The sequence below is a fragment of the Lucilia sericata genome, unplaced genomic scaffold (genome assembly GCF_015586225.1).
Source record: "Lucilia sericata isolate MDLA Ls3-8-SP2 unplaced genomic scaffold, ASM1558622v1 Contig000620F_arrow, whole genome shotgun sequence".
NCBI classification, from domain to species: Eukaryota; Metazoa; Arthropoda; class Insecta; order Diptera; family Calliphoridae; genus Lucilia; species Lucilia sericata.
This window is the reverse complement of record NW_023994626.1, coordinates 159,375-179,328: the sequence shown is the minus strand read 5'-3', so window position 1 is coordinate 179,328 and position 19,954 is coordinate 159,375. Positions and strand designations below refer to the sequence as shown.

General features: G+C 30.6%; 1 protein-coding gene across 3 annotated transcripts in view; it reads left to right on the top strand.

Moving 5' to 3' along the window:
* The first annotated feature begins 609 nt into the window (after window positions 1–609).
* LOC119606763 overlaps window positions 610–19,954 on the top strand; it is a 105,741-nt gene continuing 86,396 nt past the window's right edge. The window contains exons 1-2 of one of the 3 annotated variants that reach the window (XM_037960342.1): window positions 610–1,026; window positions 1,294–1,404. Coding sequence is in view for 1 of the 3 variants with exons in the window: in XM_037960338.1 (XP_037816266.1) it covers window positions 7,322–7,354 (33 nt within the window). In the remaining 2 variants the exon portion in view is untranslated. Of the gene's footprint in view, window positions 1,027–1,293; window positions 1,405–5,815; window positions 7,015–7,206; window positions 7,355–19,954 lie in introns of those variants that run through there. The other 2 variants (XM_037960338.1, XM_037960340.1) reach the window with 2 other exon arrangements.

Sequence of the window (19,954 nt, the reverse complement as noted above, 5' to 3'; positions counted from 1 at the left end):
TTTTCGACATTTTCCGACTTCTCGACTTTTTTCGACTATCTTCGACTTTTTTCGACTTATCGACTTTTTTTAACTTGTCGACTTTCAGACTTTTCGACTTTTCGACTTTTATTCACAAAGTCGACTTTTCGACTTTTTTCACAGACGATAGTCGAGTTATCGACTTTTTTGGAACAAAATAGTCGACTTCGACTTTTCGACTTTTTTCGACAAAAAGTCGATTGTTCGATTATTCGAAAGTCGATTTATAGAACCCTAGTGGGTATATAAATTATTTTTATCATTGTGTTTGTTACACATTGAAATATTGGTACTAAGCCCTTAAAGGTATATATATTCTGGGTCCTCATTAATTTCTAAGACCGTTTATCTGTTGAAATCACGTTAGGGAGTACAAGGAAGAAGCTAAGGGTCTGAAAATATGGTTTTAGGGTTTGTTTGATATTGCAATTGATTGATTGCAGCAATTTTCTTAATAAACTAACGGTTATACCCTTTACTATCAATATAATCTGGCATCCCTTAACTTTACAGTTGACATTTAATCCTTTTTCTAACAACAAACAACTCTGACTTTACAGCAACATATGTTGATGTAAACATACAATAAGCAAAAACAACAACGCAAACAAAAAGCCCTCCAAAAACACAGAGGAATTATCAAACAAAGTAAAATGCAAATCAGAAAATTTATTGCGAAAAAGTGAGTGCCGTCTGTGTTCCGTAAAATTTAAGTAAAAAAAGTTCAATTAATGCAAATAAAAGAAATGTGCAGTTAAAGAAAATAAGTTATAAATAAATGTAGAAAGTAAATTAAAAGAAATAAAGTGTTTTAAAGCGAAGTAAAAAAGTTGTAATTTCCAATTGGAAAAAATCTTCCTGTTGTAAAGGAATACAACAGGCCATAAAGCAATCAAGTGTTTGTTAAATTATTGGAAAATTATTATAATCTAAAGCTTCTAAATTATTAATAATATCTTTACAAAGCACAAGAAGAAATAATCCCTGTAGGTAGTTTAGTTAAAGGTAAGTTTGTTAAATAATAAGGTAATTAGGGGAGCAGCGAGTCTACAAATGGAGCGAGCATCTTTTGTTTTTACTAGGAGCAACCCAATTTTGTAATAATCTAAGCGGGTCTATTATCTACTTAATAAAGAAATAAGCTAAAAGTAAAGTTTAAGGTTTGTGCAAAAAAAAAAATAAAAAAATCATATCAAAAGTGTAAAAATGTTTAGTGTGTGTGTGTTTTTTGTTGTTGTGCACTTACTCATCAATTTTTGTAATTCGGTCAAGGCCAAACTCATCTTAATACAAACAATAACAATATGAACAGCATGCGGCCATATTAAATGAATGTTTTATTCAAATTATATTTTCTGCCAAGGATGTCATCGTATGTAGGAGGTAAGTTAAATTAAAATATTCTTAATTTTATGTACTTTACAATTTATATTTAATTTATATGAAGAACTGTTTAAAACAGTGATGTCAATTTTAATTGTTTGTTCCAAAATCCTTAAATTAGTATATCTGAGAAAATAGAACAATTAGAGACCTTAAAATTTTTCGGAGCTACTTTAGTATCAACATGAATATTAAGGACAAAAATTGGGAAACAATTAGTTCAAGAATCTTCAAATTTTGCTTTAACCTCCATGTGACCATGTGGAGGAAAACGGGCGGACATTCACTAGGAGGGCTTAGCACCTCGCATATGAAATAAATGTAAAAATTCGTACATCTGAGAAACTATTAGAACTAAAATCCTTATATTTTGCACGAACAACTTTTGCAGCCATGTGATTATTTGGGTAATAAATTTGCGGGCTTGCAATAGGGGGCATGGCATCTCCCAACATCCATATGAACATTTGCTTAATAAATTAGCCATAAGGGGCATAGCACCTACCATGTGAATTAAGCAGAACAATTCATTTATCTGGGAAACAATTAGAGCTAAAATCCTAAAATTTTGCACGAATAATTCTAACATCAAATTTTTTTATTATATTTTCCCTAAAATTAAAATAGATCGATAAAGGATTCCGAATTTAGATCAATATGTACTTAGCTAAAACCCAAACCTTAAGCAGATGTAGATAAAAATCTCAATAATATTTAATTTTTATTACTTTATGAACACATTTCAATTTTATAAAAAAAGCAAAAAATTATTTAAATATTCTAATTTTTATCAAATCAAAAAATCCACACACTTGTTCGACATTCCATTTGTCACCTACAAATTGGTGGCATTTTATTGAATCACAGCAGGAAAATGTTTTTTTCTTTCATTTTATGAACAACTGAGGAGTCATTTTAAATGTGACTGTGATTGACAGACAAACTGCATTTAGATTTACAAAGGTGTTTTTCTTTTATTTTTCTTTACACATCTTAGAATACATTAAAATGATCATCATCTCACCGCATATAGACACAAATTTCAATGAATCTCATTTAAAGAAAGAAAGGAAAGACATCAATAAATATTGCAGACGGACAAAAAACAATAACAAATTTTTCTTTCCCAACAAACATAAATTTTAAGCGAATTTTAAATTTTTATCAAATCAGTATTTTGGTAGGGATTTTTTTAATTGAATTTTTGAATCGCAGGAAAGGGTATATATCGCAGGAAAGGGTAGCATTCATGACAAATACTTCTGAAAAGTTTGATATTAAATAATTTTTCTTGTATGGTTTAACCGATGCATTTGCTGGGATTTGATTTGGGATGTGTGTTGTTTAACCGATATATTGAGTTGTGTGTTTTTTAGTGCTTTTTCTCATATATATTTATTTTTTTTGATTTTTTCTATTAAAACGTGTGTGGGTAATTTCATTTAGTTTAAAATACTCACTCATTTACTTGTTTATTTGTATCATCATCTTAATTTACTCATTTCTGTTAATATTCTTCTTAATGTGGTGAACTTATTGTTTTTGTTCTTTACATTGTATAGAGGGTTGATTTTTAGGTTTGTGTTTTTTTGTTTTTACTTTGTGCTTTTTAAATTGTTTTCTTTTAATGTGTGCTTCTTACTTTGACGTAAGAAGACAAATGGGAATGATTCTATGTTGGCTATAGTCGACTGCATATACATATTCCATCAGATGTTTGTCTGAACTTCATAAATATAATATTAAGTCAGATAGTTTGTAATATGCCTAGGAAGCTATAGGGATCATTAACTATTCAGGTGTTCTTTTAAACCCAATAGGATCAATGATCATAGTAGAATAAAACATAACTGTTTTCGATATCAATCGAAATTGGGAATTATGTAGTAGTTTCGATAAATACATACGTTGGTATAATAACACTCTGAAGTTCTTCAGGTACAGTTCAGATCAAGATTTTTTATTGGAAACAGTTCAGAGGTATCATTAGTATAAGCTACGTTCACGCTATCAAATATTTGACAAAAAGAATGTTTTTTGATCTTACATGATTATAAATTATATCGAAATGAATAATAACGAGGTTCTAAAGAATATAAAAATATTAAAAAAAATAAAAAGATCACATAATTTTCATTAAATTTTAGATAGATGTGAACTTAATTTAGAAACCCTGTGATTTACAACAGTTTTTAAATCCATCCTACATATATTTTTAATTGTCAATAAGACTCATGGCGCTGGTGGTAAGATCTTAATCGATTATCAAGAAGTTAAAGATGATTTAAATCCTATGGACATCATAGTAATTAAAGTATGGAGAATTTCCGAGTTTCACATTAAAAGTTGAATAGCTTCTGGATGTAAATGATATTGATCTTTAATGTCACATTCGAAGTAAAATTAAATTATGTTTGCCGTTTAGACGCTCGAATGATTTTCAGACAAACGTTATTCAACTTTTTATATTTCAAAATGACTTTCTTATTATGTTTACCTAGAATGAATCACATTAATTCGGTTATTAGTAGTAATGATTTGGATTCTCATGTATTCTATGATCGATAAGCAAAAGTTGATTGAAATTTATTTCCCTATTCATTGTAATAAAAGTGACAAAATACCATTTAACTCGATCCATCACACAGTATCTAGGCGCCAATGACACATAACGGATTTGGTCGTTCGAAAATATGTACATGGATTTATTTTTGGTAAAATATTCATTAAAATTCAAATTCCTTTGGAAATAAATTGCTTATATTTCTCATTGCTTTTATAAAATATAGATTACATTATATTTAAGTTTGCTTGACTTCGAACTACCTCATCTCAGAAGACGATAATATTGCAGTTTCTGAGCGGCAATTTGACATTGTCTATATAGATGTGACATACAGTACGTTCGAGATAAAATTCTCAAAAAGTGATTCATTTGGGTTTAACGAAGGTTTTAAATACATACATTGGGTTTAACGAAGGTTTTAAATACATTTTAAATACATACATACATCTAACTTTACAGGATCACGGAAGCTGATCAGATTACAGTTTCGATGCACCAATTGTTCTTATATACACTGAAATTAGAAGTAATTCACAACAGTGTAGTATCTACATATGTTTCCAACAAGATCGTTCAACATCCGGTTATATAATTGATATTTTTATTAATAGAATGTTTGGTAATCGTGTCATCTCAACGAAACCTTTCATTCAAATCTATTAGATTTTGATTTATCAAATTACAGGCGGTAAAGTTGTTGCTGTGAAGTTTCGGAAAATCATCGAAACTTCTAATGATTCGATCGTTATCTGCTAGAGCAAGTAGTCAAAAGAGCATAAAGTAAAATATTTTTAATGAGATAAGGTTTGACTATTGAATGTGTGGAATTATCATTATGTCCTTGTCCACAAGCTGTGGGTGGAAGTTTCAACGGATGACTGTTAGATCAGTAAACAAAAATTATAATCCCCGATCTACCAGAAATGCATATTTTTTATAGATATAAAGAGATGGTGATTCAGTAGCATGAGTGTTCGGGAGGACTTTTTTCTGAAGAACTTTTATCTCAATATTTCTAAACTTTAAAATCTTTAAGAACTAATTGGCTGCCATTCAGATTATTCGCCATCAACATTGTTTGTTAAAATTAATTTTTAAGATTTTTTTATATTTTCGCGGACCCCTAAGATTTTACTACAAACTAATAGGGGTCCACGGACCACTATTTGTAAATCATTGTAATAGAGGATGTTCGGTGTGATTCGAAATCGATTTTCATGGAATACACAATATACGATTAATTCTACTCGTACAGGTGCAGCGAACAAATCCACTAAAGATCTTAAATCGTGTACCGTTTTGGTAAAAAACTTTAGGGTTTTAATAACGATAATGTAAGCTACGAACATTTTTAGAAACAGTTTCTTTTGGTCTTGGAAAACTGAAATTTAGGTTTTCTTCTAAATCTCTTAAATCACAATAAATATATGAATAACTCTTTCTACAAACCTTTGCCCCAACTTAACATATCATTAGCTAGCAAAGACATGGACCGTAGGACAAAAAAATGTTTAATATATATTTCATTTATAAATGTTTGTGTGTATTTTTGTTTAACCAAAAAGACCGCACACTAGAGAATTGTGTTTCACTTTCAGTCTAAAGTTGTTTTTTTCTTTTCATCTATTTGTTGTTCTGTTTTCTTTGGTTTTCTTTTGAATTTTCCGTGTATATATATTTTTTTTACGTATCTGTTGTGTTGTTTTTGTTGATGATGTTTTTGCGCAAAAGTGTTACGCTGCCCCTGTTGTCTATCTTTCTATACATCTATTCGTCTGTCTGTCTGTCTGTCCGTCCACACTGATACTTGATGGGGTAACAAAATTCTAGTATGAATTCAGTTCAGCATTGTTGAGTTCTTAAAACGAACGTGTTTCTTCTTTTCTCTCTTTCATAATTTCGGTGTGAAAAATCGTCGCGTCGCGTGTTGCGGTTTCTTAATACATTTCGATATAAATCTATTTATTTATTTAATATTATTTTATGTGTGTGTGTGTTTTTTTTTTTGATAAAAAGAATTTCCGGTGTAATATAAGTAAATTGTTTTTAAGCGTTTAAACGCCTAAACGCTAAAGGCCTTTAACGAAAAGTAAACGACGTTTTAACGCGTTATTAATTGAAAGTGTGTGCCTCAAGGCGTATAAGTGTTTTTAATTTGAAATTTAAATCAAATTTTTAAAATATTAAAGTAAAAATATTAAAGCGAAAAAAGGCGTTTTCCCGCTATTTTGTGAGAAAAAAGAAAATAACATCTATTGTGTTTATTTGCATCTAGTAAAGAGTTGTATGGTGGAACAGAACACAGCAAAAAAAATCTGTAATTTAAAACCATTTGTTATTCTAATTGGATTGACGTGTGTTTACACTCAATAACCAGCTGCTAACTGTCCACAGTAGTACGTCAACAAACCAACACCAACTACTTTAATATTTATGCCATTGTGTTCCATTGACTTCCTCAACCAGCCAGACTCTTTATTTAACTAATTTTCAAAGCATTTCTACAAAAATTCAGTTTCTCGCATTAAACCAGCTAAAAAAAGCTAACAAAATATAAATAAAAAATCAATACGTCTAAAAATTGCTTTAATCCTTTACGTGTTTAAAACGTGTTTCAAAGTGTGCGTGTTGTATTCGCCCGTTTACAACGAAAATAAAATACAGAAAAACGTAAAAAGGAAAAATACACGTTTTAGTGCGGTTTCTAAGGTGACCAATTTCGTCAAGTCAATAATATTGGAACCACAATAAAAAAACAAACATTTTACGTAAAATAGAAAAAGTGCTTACAATCATTAGTCAACTTCAGCAAAAATTTTAATACATTTTCTCTTAAACGCATTACAAAACACCGGAAATTTTACCAGTTGTTCAATTCAGCTAATAACAAACGTCAGTCAATAATATTCAACAGATATTTTCTTTTTGGTGGAATAAAAAAAACTACAAAAGCCAGAGAAATATTTCAATAACTTTTTCATTTACTTTGGTGGGATTATTTCGCCACTGAATTTCTTTAATGTCCATCAGTACGCAACCTTAGTGTAAGTATATTGAAAATTTAAAATAGAAAATATTTCATAAAAATTTCTTTTCGATTCTAAAGAACTCATTAATTATTGGTTGGGTGTAAATCTAATTTCGCTTTGTTTTTCTTTACTGAAAAAAACTTTTAGAACAAAAAAAATTACGCTTTGGCTCTTAAAAGTTTAAGTTAATAGTTAATTTCAAATTAGTTTGCTATATATTTTTAGTGTTATTTACTCCCCGAGAGGAGAAAAGATCTTTGCACGATTCTTTTTGCAGTCTTAAGATCTTAAATGCCAAACTTCTGATCTAAGTGCCAATCCAATGGATTTCATTGTTCAACTCTTTAAAAAATGGGTGAGTGTTAAGTTTTTTAACATTATCCTTAATTGTAAAAAACCTATCGACGATCTATAAGAGTAGATTGAAAATTTCGTCACTTTTGTATAGACTTTTAACAGTAAAGTAATTTTTTATTTCCAATTTATTTTTTAACTCATCTCATTTCAAAATTATTCTTTAAAAAAAGTCCAGTGATAGAAATCGTCCATCTGGACCAAATTCCTCTTAAAAATGTCCTGATTTTGCGGGATAAAGCAACATTGAAACTGATTGTGTAATAGAATAAGGGATTGAACCATAAGACTGTTCTAAACGAGAACGCACAAGGTCAAACCAAAAGTTTTCTGTTAAGGAATTGGTTCAGGATCCCCCCGAAAACTGCCATTCTAAAGACGTGATTGAATGCGGCACAGATTTAATTCTTCTCAGAAATCTTCCTCTGGACCAAATGCCTCGTTGAACGTCTACTAATTCGGGAGGAAAACACTTATTATTCAGCTTGAAAGATTGTATTGAACGAAGGATAAGAAAAAAGCTAAAGATGAGAACTATCCATCCCCATGCTCGTACATACTTTCCTAATTTGCTATTAAAAGAGGTCAAGATCCTTTCATGGATTAAGAGAATTATACTATGTGGGGGAGTTTGGATATAAACAAGAGTCTACCGAAAATCTTTTATATGCTAACTTTAGGTTAGAAGTCTTTCTTCAATATGATCAGGCAACACCGATTACTAAAGGGCCCAATTCTTTACAACTCTAGTAAACAAATCGGCCGATTTAACACTATTTATAAATGTTTGCAGCGGAAAAGCTGGTCGAGGGAATACGCCCGACACAATTATTTACATCTCGAGTAGACAAATCTGCCAAAATTCCAGGAATTTAGGGTTCGATCAGTTTTCATGGATAAAATTTTTCACATTAAATCAGCTGGAATGGAATCAATCAGGAATTTTGGAATCAATATTGGTCTACAGTTTTGAATTGTTTTTTTTTTGATTGTTTTCATAGCGATTTAAGTTAACTGGACACAATTTTTCACGACTCGATTAAATAAATAGGACGAAATTCCCGGAATTTTTAAGCATTGTAGGATTGTTCTCATTGACTAGCGTCCGTCCGGTCTATCCGTTCTATATGAAAAACCAATTCCTGGCATTTATTCCCTTGCGAATTACATGAGTGTATTGGCCAAGTGGGGCATTTTCCATATTTGCTTTGACTAATGATCGCTAGAGCTAATGATCGCACTAAAGGCACGACCACACTACATATAAGGTTCTCAACTATGTCAAGCAATAGTTTTAAGCGTTTAATATAATACAGTTTATTATGGTCTAGTTATTGAGCCCTGGTATTTTCAACGACTTTGACTTGTGGATTTGATAATCCCACATGCCTAAACCGGTTTTAATAAGTTGTTTTTTTTTGGCAGACTTGTAGCATTCGATTGAGAACTTAAGTCACATCGGAAGATTTTAAAACTCTTGGTAATGACTTGTACTTGCACAACAACTTACTCTTTAATGGCAACTACTTACCTTCTGAATTACTTTTCAGAACTCTTATAATTACTTACATATAATCATATACATAAGTACAAATTTTGATTGTGTCCTTTGAATTGCACATTTTATTTGGTCACACGCTAGTAACTGATTTTTTACAAAAAAAATTTATTGATAGAAAACTCGGGTATTATATTAGTTAACCCATTTTTTTAGTTTATTACCTTACTGACAAGATTATAAAATTTAGCTGTCATGGCAACGTCCTTTTGCTTTACAACTTTACAACACTCGTTCCAATAAACTGCATTTTTATCTAATAAATACAAGTTAGTGTGATTACTAATAGAAAATAATTCAACTGTGCAAGACTAAATTAAAAAATCATCAAAGTCCAGTAAAAGTATTTTAAACTTACTCATACAAATTAGGGTTAATTGTCATTAAGGCAGCAACAACAACACTAAAAAATAATGCACCCTCAATTAATTTTTACAAAAACACTAAAACCTCTAAGTGCGTGGACAATTTTCATAAATTACAAAAAAAAAGCATCTAACAAAAAACGGCCAAGAACAACAGGTGCTCTTTTATGGGTAAAAAAATAATAATATGTATAGTACCTATAATTTAAATGCAAATATATGCATTGACCCTTGAAACATCAATATTTGACATTTGTATTTAATTTCCTTTAACTAAACAAAAAATGAGGTAACATTGAAAAAACGGTAAAATGTAAATAAATAAAAATAAATTATTCGAAAATGATTATTACAAAAATATCAGTTGGAAATGGAGACTTGAAAATTTGAGAAAAAATTTTTCAAATATGAGATTATACAAGACATTTCAGCACTTTGTCAGAATCATGTAACTTTGATCTGGTTCCCGGTTTCTAATCAATACTTTTAGTTTGTCAAGTGACATAGATAAGTTAACAGAAGATTGAGTAGAATTTAAGCTTATACAAGACATTTCAGCACATTGTCAGCAGCTTATAACTCTCATCTGGTTTTCGGTTTCTAATCAATACTTTTAGTTTGTCAGTGACATAGCTAAGTTAGTACAAGATAAAATCCATGGAAGTGACATTAATCTAATTGCTGATATTGTATTAAATTAAGGTCTAGTAGTTCAAATTTCGTTAAATATTGAAGTTAGAAATTTATTAAAATTTTCCAACTGGGTTTGCAAATAAACAATCTACACTTTTGCTACTATTTCAAAGAAAACTTCCAAGTGTTTTGTTTTCGATTGCATTGTGGAAACATAAATAAACACAAAATATTTCTAACAAGAATTCGTTTGAAAACCAAACAACGTTGTCTATTTTATTAGATAAAAATGTACTTGTTTATTAATGAAACGGAAATGCAATATGCAACATCAATCTTAGGAACATGGTCCATGCTGCAAGTGTGTTTTTTTTATAATACTTAATAGTTTTTAGAAAACGAAAACAGCTTGCAGCCTCTGCATCGAACCGTGAAGGTTAATGACTTGTTGGTTTGGATTTAACATAAATCTTATTATTACAATTTAACAGAGCGATGTCTGCTACAATTGTGGACCTTTCTGGTTTAGTTCGAAAATGTATCTCCATTTGAACCTGTATTTTCCCGAGAATTTGCTAGGAGTTAGTGTGTAGTTCTCTTAGTATATAGAGCATATTTCAGTCAGTATATCTAAAGGTCCTTTAAAATAGACTTTACCAAAATGCATTCTAGTTTCGTCTGAATGTTATTGTGTAATTTTGAATTAAACTTCAATTACATTATCTCACAATATTGAGCAGGGTGATTTCTGTTACTACATGTATCAGGTCCAGTTATTTGCACTCTTCAGAGAGTGTACAGGACATGTGCAATTGTTCTTTAGGATGTTATTGAACCCTAAATATGAAAGAACTTCGTGATAGGTTCTTGGGTGATAGTCTTTCAGTATCTTAAGAGATTTGCTTCCTTTGAAATCAAAGACAAAACAGGCTTGTTTTGTTTGTCCATAATTTTTAAGGATTTCTGCCCTTAAAAACTACTTTAGGGAATACAATCCGATAAAATAAATAATGATCGACTATATACGGTTTAATATCTAAGATAAAGACGACATGGGTTCTGTCTTTCCACTTCGTTTAGGTTTTTATTATAAAGTAAGAATGATTGGTTGTTTGCTTACTCGGTAGCTGGGTAGTTGTCGTTATTGTTTTCAGTTTCCATTCCGAAATTCTTCAAATTCCCAGTAAGGAAGTCAAGACTTTTTCAGTTATTCTACAATATTTCATGTTCCCCCTAACGAAGTGGGAGGTGACAGATAAAGGGATTTATGTTAAGAACGATATATTTTGTTTTTGACGTTTCTTGAATAGGAGTAAACTTGTCATCGCAGTTCTTTCATAATTTTCATGGAGTTCTTGGCTGTATGTATAGTTCATCAAATATTTTAGAGGTCTGCTATCCTTTTAAAACATCTTGATCCTTATTGTATCATTATTGGGACATATGCTCGGAGAATACTGAAGTACTATTCGAGAAAATAAACGACTTCGTTCTTGATCTGCTATATACGTTTTAATAGCTAAGACAAAACTGACAAGATAATTGCTCACTTTTGCTCCTTCTTTCCAATTCGTCTAGGTTTTTATTATAAAGTAAGAATGTTGGCCAGAATGTGTTCCCGATACATTCGGCGAAATCCAGGTCATATTCCATTAAATTAATATTTCAGGTTCTCCTTTCAAAAGTTTTAGTTAAGAATATAAAGAAATTTTAATTTAGAAGAGCTTCGATCCAATAACGAACGCGAAATTTTTGGTACTTCCAATTTGTGTGCTTGAGTCATGAGAGTGGGGTCATAAATATCACAAATATGATGTGAGTCTGTACCTTAAAATGTCTGGCAGTTTAGTATGAGATAAAATACAAGATGGTAATTTAAAATCCATTTGATATTCAGTTCGTCTGGATCTTTTCAAGATCACAATAGTGATTTCAAAGAAATAGTTTTCGAAATACCGCCCAAAATACAATATCTTATTTTTTGAATACTGTTTATATGAGATACAGTAGTTGGACAATTTTTTGCCATCATTCCCACTGTGCACTTGCAAATAATATCGGCTATACAACCACTTTATAACTATAAAACATTCCTTTTGGGTTTAAGGTGTCACTAGACTTCAAAATAGAAACTCCCACAAAAACTACCACACAAAAGACACACAAATTTAATTCGCCACAATAATAGCAGATATAATTTTATCTTTAACAATTTTAGATCCGTCCGTCTTGCGAACTGTCTCAATTTTTGCATGTTATACGATTTGATTTACAACGAAAGGTTTCAGTTTAATTTAGTTTAAACTTTTATTAGTTTAGTATTGCTGCAATGTTGTTGTTGTTGTTGCTGGTTGTTGCAGTTAGCCTTTTTCATGTTGCTGAACTAAACCAAGTGGTTTTAATTTGTAATCAAGAAGACGTACAGTTCAGGAGAAAGTCTGTTAATGCGTTTATGATTCAATCGCTAAAAAAAATAAGTTTTCACAAAAAAAATATGATTGATTTATTTTCAAATGCAAACTTTTAAATTGCAATAAAATTATTTTGTTAACATTTGTTAAATTAATATTTTTTATCAGGTTTTTTTTTCGCTTGCATTTTTTCTTTTTGCTAATTATGTTATTTTAACAAAATCAATTGCCACAGTTTGAATCATACTCAAATTATAATAAAATTGCAATAAAAATTTGAACCAATATACAAACAAAAAAACTATTTAGTTAAAGTTTAAGAAGCAAACACAAAAAAGCGAACGTATTTATATTCGGATGAAGAAAAATAAAATCATTTCACTTTCACTTGTTATTTTTCTTTTATTACAATTCCCCGTTACCAGTCACAAATACTGCACACACAGGTGGTGCTCTGATCGTTGGCTGCCTGATCATGTGTGTCTTGGAATCAACAACAACGGCAGCAGCAGCAATAACAACATTTACTTACATATGTGTAACAGCATCTTTAACATTCTTTAGGATGTTGTTAGAGTTTTTGTTGTTGTTACTGTTGCAATATTTCATTAAATTATGGTCAATGATCTTTTTGTATTAACGTACTTTAAACAAGATCAGTTCAGTGATTTCAAAGTATTTAATGATGACTTCGAGAGAATAAAAAAATTGAAATTTTAAAAGTTTTTTTAAGAATAACACACAATAAAAGTTATTATCATCATGAGTGATTATTGTCATGGGTCAATGAAAATGACCAGCAAATCTGGTCACGTGTGGACTTTGTTTGAGATGTCGAATATAATCTAGGAGTTTACATTCAGATAGTAGAGATATCGCCCATCTACGTTAGTAACTTTGACCCAGAAATCTTTGGTCTTTGACACAGAAAGAGAGAATCACTTGATCCAATGAAAATATCCTAGCCAAAACTAGTATGATGGATGAGGGTGCGATTAAGGCTTGTTTGCGGTTACCTTCGCAGGCTTACATTCATGTGCGCCAGTTGCTGTGGAATTAACTACCCGTTTCGTAGGATTAGGCTTTTCTATCCGATCTGTATTGCAATCCTCCTTCATCGGTTTTTGGCGTATTTTACGTGCCTCTTTTAGACGCCTATTCGCTGCGCCACTGAATTTCGACCTTTATGTAGAGGGTGGTGCCTTTGGTTTTATGACATCCGGTTTGACGGCGATAAAGGATTGTGTATTAGGAACAGATTACAGAGACGTACCTTCTTCATCCGTTGGGATATAATTCTCGGTAGATTTAGGGCATGAGTCCCCCAACATCAAGGTATCATTCAATGCAATATGAGCATTTAGATCCGATGATCCTTGCTCGGGTTCAGCTAGGTCCATGGGGACCATGGGGACTATTTGAAATAGGAGAATATTAATGGGAAAAGAAGAATATCATGCAACAGAGCCCCTTGCTGCAGATAAGCAAAAGATACAACCGTCGTATTAAGACAGACTACGTTAGTCTGCCATTCATCTCTTGGTCACGATAGAGATAACAACCAGGATTACGGGTTTTTATCGAGCGACCACTCTAGATCCGCCATGTTTTGCAATGAAAAAGTAGAGACCACGCATTGTCGGTCATCGGAATATGAAGAGGCTATAGCAGTACCAACAGTTTAGCTATATTACGCATTCATACCCCTGTAGCACTCGCTACTTCATCGCTCATTGTAATTGTATACTTAGTTCTCGTTCTTCACATATTTCGTTAAGTGTCAACTAAAATTTTTCGTTAATATTACCTACGATATTTTTGTTTCTGTGTAATAAGTACATAAATATCAGACCAAAGACTTTCACTTTTGGGGTTATTCCTTTAGTCATTAACTCCTAATTAGCCGACTAGAGCTGAAGAATCTGTTTAATCGGATTGTATTCCTTAACGTATTTTATACTTTCTCTGATTTTACCGTACTCAGAAAGAATGTAGTAGTTCTATTTATAGCTTTATATACAACGAACTGAAGATTGAAGATATTAATAGTCCATTGACTTGCTTATTGGTTAATCTAGTATTTAGTCCAAACACATCATATGAGTTCGTAGAATGGTTTATGGATTAGTTGTTGTTGTAACAGTTCGGGGAAAAAACTTTCGGTTGATATAGCTGTCTTTGGATTGACAATCTTTGGTCCAGTATCCGGAGCGAAGCGATCCAATTGTCATGGGAACGCTATGGGTTAGTCAATATGTCTAGTCCAAAGATTAAGTCATAGACTAGATAATAGACTGATAAAAAGTCTACTCCATAGATTAGATTCTACAGTTTTCAATAGAGTAATCAATAGTCCATAGTTTAGTCAATATAATAATTCATATATAAACTAGTAAATATAATACCAAATGAACTTATTAACCGACTATTTAATAGACTAGTCCATAAAAATTATAGACTATTCATCAGCTTTGTTAATAATCCATAGTCTGGTCAAAAAACCATGTCCATGTTATACACTAGCCAATAGATTATAGTCTTTTAAACAGATAACAGACAGGCCAATGGTCAATTAATCGACTGGCCCATAAATAAGTAAAAAGAATTGTCCACCGACTAGTCAATAGACCTGTTAATAGAATAGTCAGTAAACTAGCCGATAAACTATTCTATAGTCTAGCCAAAAAGATATAAACTCGGAATTAAAAAAATTTTCTTTATTCAGGAATTTTCATATATGTTTACGAAATGAATCGAATAGAAAGCGAAAGGTCATCAGCGCCGTTAATCCTCCGAAAAAAGCACTCTTTTCGGTAAAAATTGGTACTATTTAGCATATAAATTTTAGAATTTAGAATCTAAAACACACCACAACCATGTTTAAATTGAATTTTACGATCTGTTTGAAACATGTATGTTTAAAAATATCACATACGCCATGTTTAAAATAGAAATACTATAAGAGTGTGCCAAAATGGCGAGCGTTTTACGCATTCCGAATACAAGACTCATATAAAAAAACGTGTGGGATTATTCCGGTAATTAAACTCCAAAGTTAACAAAATTTATCGACTAATTTCTTTGTAGCCAATAAGTTCATAAAATAGACTTGCCTCTATATAAATACCATATATTTTTCAATAATAATAATACTTATTGATGATATTTAACAGATGTTGATACATTCAATCGATGATTCGATTGACCCACTTTTATTGTTTGATTTTTAAAAACATTTTCACCTGTGGATTAATAAAAGCAATTTTAATAATTAACGAATAGATTGCAATTTTTCAAAAATATATTTTTGCAATTTTTATAGTAGTTTATTTTGAATGTGTGCATAAAATGATTTCATAAAATATTACTTAAATCGAAAGAAATTTAAAGAAAAACTGAAAGCAAAAATCTTTGTGCATCTGCGACTACAATGTCGTCAGTGTTTATTTTCATATTCCTTTACTCTATTTAGCCATTTTATATATTTATTTATTATTTCTTTTTTGTATTATTTATTTACGCTGTCGTTATTTATGATAAATTTGAACTTAGAAAAAAAAAAAAAAATTGGCCATGGATTTTTTATATGTGTGTCTGTATCTGTTAAATCTTTTGGGTGTTTTCAATATTGTTTTCTTTCGTTTTCATTCGCATTCATTAATTTATCTTGAGTTTTTCTATTTTTTTGATTTTAATATTTTTAATTTTTATTAACAATTTGTGTTTGTTTTCTGAGATCTTTAAAGATTTTCTATGCTATAGCAATTTTTTTTGGTAGTTTGTTTTTCTTTGTTTCATATTTGGTTGTTTTTATTTTCGAAATCAATTAATTATAATAAATTTCTTAAAATGTTGAGTATAGCAGAATATTTTCTTTTTTTCTGTTGTTTTGCCAGACCTACAAATTATCAATATGATTTTAATATGAATTTAACCCATCAACCCGGCGTATTTTGCGCTTCAACAACGTCATTTATAACTTGTGGATCTATTTTTATATGAAAATAATTTGTATTTATTTTGGTTTTTCTACAAATTTTGAATAATTGCCATAAATTTTTGATATTTTTTTTTGCCAATGTAAACTATTGGAAAGGCATATTTGAAAATTATTTATATGAATTTGAGCTAATTCTTTTTGAAAGTGGATTTAGAGGTTAAAATACAATGGAAAATGTAAATATTGATAGTTTAAGTGTTGCGCGATTAAAATTTATAGAATAATTAAAATTTGTTTATAGAAATCTTTTTAAGTAAATTTTTAAATTAAAAGAAATAAACTAACCTTAAATTTCTGACGAGAAAAGCATACATTTATCCAAAAAAGCATAAAACCTATACTTGGATATTTTAATATTTGGATCAGTTATTGTTAAAAAATTCTTTAAAAAATTCGACTATAATTTATAAAATTTTTTAATCTTTCACCAATGCCGATTACGCTAATATTCAGGGATTTATAAATTATCTAGATATTTGTCACAATTATTTGGAAATGTACTCGTACTTTTGCTCCACATTTTTTGGGAAATACAGGGTGTTGCAATATGAGAGTGGTCTAGTCTATAGTTTAGTCTATGGTTTAGTCTATAGTCTAGTCTATAGTCTAGTCTATAGCCTAGTCTATAGTCTAGTCTATAGTCTAGTCTATAGTCTAGTCTATAGTCTAGTCTATAGTCTATAGTCTAGTCTAGTCTATAGTCTAGTCTAGTCTATAGTCTAGTCTATAGTCTAGTCTATAGTCTAGTCTATAGTCTAGTCTATAGTCTAATGTCTAGTCTATAGAATAATATCGAGTACTTGGACTATGAATTTGGCTATAAGCAATTACATTTTTGGTAATTTTAAAATCTTTTCTTATGAATATTATTTATTTTTAACAAATCTTCTTTCAAGACCCTTTATATTTCCTAATTCTCATGTATGTGTGGTGGTGATGATGGCCTTGAGCTCTAGTAGCCCATATGTTTCTGATTGTCATGCACGTTTGTCAAAAGTTTATTGTGCAAACATTCATCAGCCCTGTCAAAACAATGCAGTTAAATCTAAACATGTTTTTCACATTCCTTGCGGGATCCATTTGCGGGAACATTAATTAGATCGTAAAATTTTTGCGTACTAAAACAATTCGGCATAATATTTCTGTAAAATAGAAAAAATATTTTTATGTATGTGTGTACCAAACTATTTGACTATTTATGAATTTAAAATAATATTAGAAATGCGATATAGAGTTTAGTTTAAAAGTCCTTAAGAAATTTGTCCAATATTAAAACCCTTGTTATTTATATAAGCCCCCTGGACATTTTGTTTAAATTTAATTTATCAATTGCATTATTTTATAACAAAATGTTTTAAAGCAATAAAAACTTTTCAAAATCTCTACGTAAGTAAAAACTTTATTTAGGTTACACACCTGTTTAACCATTGGAAGTTATTTAGTTTTGAAAATGACCGTCTGTAGTTATTTGTAGTTTGTTTTTCAGTTTTCTAACTCCACCTTGCTGCTAATAATGAATTGCAACTGTATTGTAAAAACTATGTAACCCAGTAAACATATTTGTAGATGTAGGACTGTCAAAAGGGACTTCTAGAACTTAAATGCAACTGTAATCACAACTGGTTCAGTTTTATTTCAGTTCTAGTTCAGTTCTAGTTCAGTTCTAGTTCAGTTCTAGTTCAGTTCTAGTTCAGTTCTAGTTCAGTTCTAGTTCAGTTCTGGTTCAGTTCTAGTTCAGTTCTAGTTCAGTTCTAGTTCAGTTCTAGTTCAGTTCTAGTTCAGTTCTAGTTCAGTTCTAGTTCAGTTCTAGTTCAGTTCTAGTTCAGTTCTAGTTCAGTTCTAGTTCAGTACTAGTTCAGTTCTAGTTCAGTTCTAGTTCAGTTCTAGTTCAGTTCTAGTTCAGTTCTAGTTCAGTTCTAGTTCAGTTCTAGTTCAGTTCTAGTTCAGTTCTAGTTCAGTTCTAGTTCAGTTCTAGTTCAGTTCTAGTTCAGTTCTAGTTCAGTTCTAGTTCAGTTCTAGTTCAGTTCTAGTTCAGTTCTAGTTCAGTTCTAGTTCAGTTCTAGTTCAGTTCTAGTTCAGTTCTAGTTCAGTTCTAGTTCAGTTCTAGTTCAGTTCTAGTTCAGTTCTAGTTCAGTTCTAGTTCAGTTCTAGTTCAGTTCTAGTTCAGTTCTAGTTCAGTTCTAGTTCAGTTATAGTTCAGTTCTAGTTCAGGTTCTAGTTCAGTTCTAGTTCAGTTGCTAGTTCAGTTTCTAGTTCAGTTCTAGTTCAGTTCTAGTTCAGTTCTAGTTTCAGTTCTAGTTCAGTTCTAGTCAGTTCTAGTTCAGTTCTAGTTCAGTTCTAGTTCATTCTAGTAGTTCTAGTTCAGTTCTAGTCTCAGTTCTAGTTCAGTTCTAGTTCAGTTCTAGTTCGTTCTAGTAGTTCAGTTCTAGTTCAGTTCTAGTGTCAGTTCTAGTTCATGTTCTAGTTCAGTTCTAGTTCAGTTCACGATATCAAAACGTTTCGTTGAATTTCTTAGAAAAGTAACAAAAAATTTTGTCATTATTAAACCAAAATGTTAGCTGGGTTCTTACCAACCAAGTAAATGAAATTGTTATGGCAACATGTTGTTTTTTTTTCTGTTACATTCTAAAACAATTAAAATTGTTTGTATTTCATGATTTTTTAGTGATTTCTTTATTTTTATTCGCCATACAAACCTGTCTCACTAAGAAAATTATAGGTTTTCTACAATTTTCCATTAAAACATAGAGCAGATTCTAGCATAAGAATTTCTATAGTATCCTTCCTGTGGAGCAAACATCTATGATTATGTGGTGCAAGGCGGTTTCACTTACTGGTGGGTTGTTTGGTTTGGTACGGTTCGGTTGGTTGATTGCTTTGGATTGCGTGTCATTAAATGCGTAGCGTGCGAAAACTTTATTAAATTAAATTTAATGTAATTGGGTTAAAATGTTATTATACTCAGTGTCTTATCACAACGAAATTAAAGCTTTGTTAATGTTTTATAAAGAATATTGGCTTATCAGCAGACTTACAGCTGTTGGAAAATAAGCTAAAATGCCAGCGTGAGAGATTGTTGAAGTTTTCTTTTAAAGTGTTTGAAAACTAAAGAAACTATTATGTTAAAATATAAAGTATTTTAAAATCACTATTTTGCAGTTAAGCTAATTTTGCCGCAACTCACTTGATCTTAATTAATCAATCTATATTCATAGTGAATCATTTTATTAACATTCCTTCGGTATTTAATTTAATATTTTATAAATAAATCCTACACTTTTTACAAAGTTTGCAATTACAAAGTTTTATTTATTTTACTTGTCTTTTGTTTGAGTAATTTTAAACACATTTCATATGAATCAATTACGATCAAGTTTTATTGTAACAAATCGTTTGGAATTCATTTGAATTGAAATGGTTTTATGTTTGATTTAAATTTACAAACATTTGTCAGATGACACTGTCAGAGAATTGTGGTAGAATTTTAATGAAAATCAGAGTGGTAGAGCTCATTGGATATCGTTAGCATAATAAAAAATGGGTGTCCAAAAAAATCAAATAATAGAAGACATTAGGCATCCCGGACTCACGCCATATTTCGGCCAAAAAGATTGTCTTGGTATGAATTTTGTAA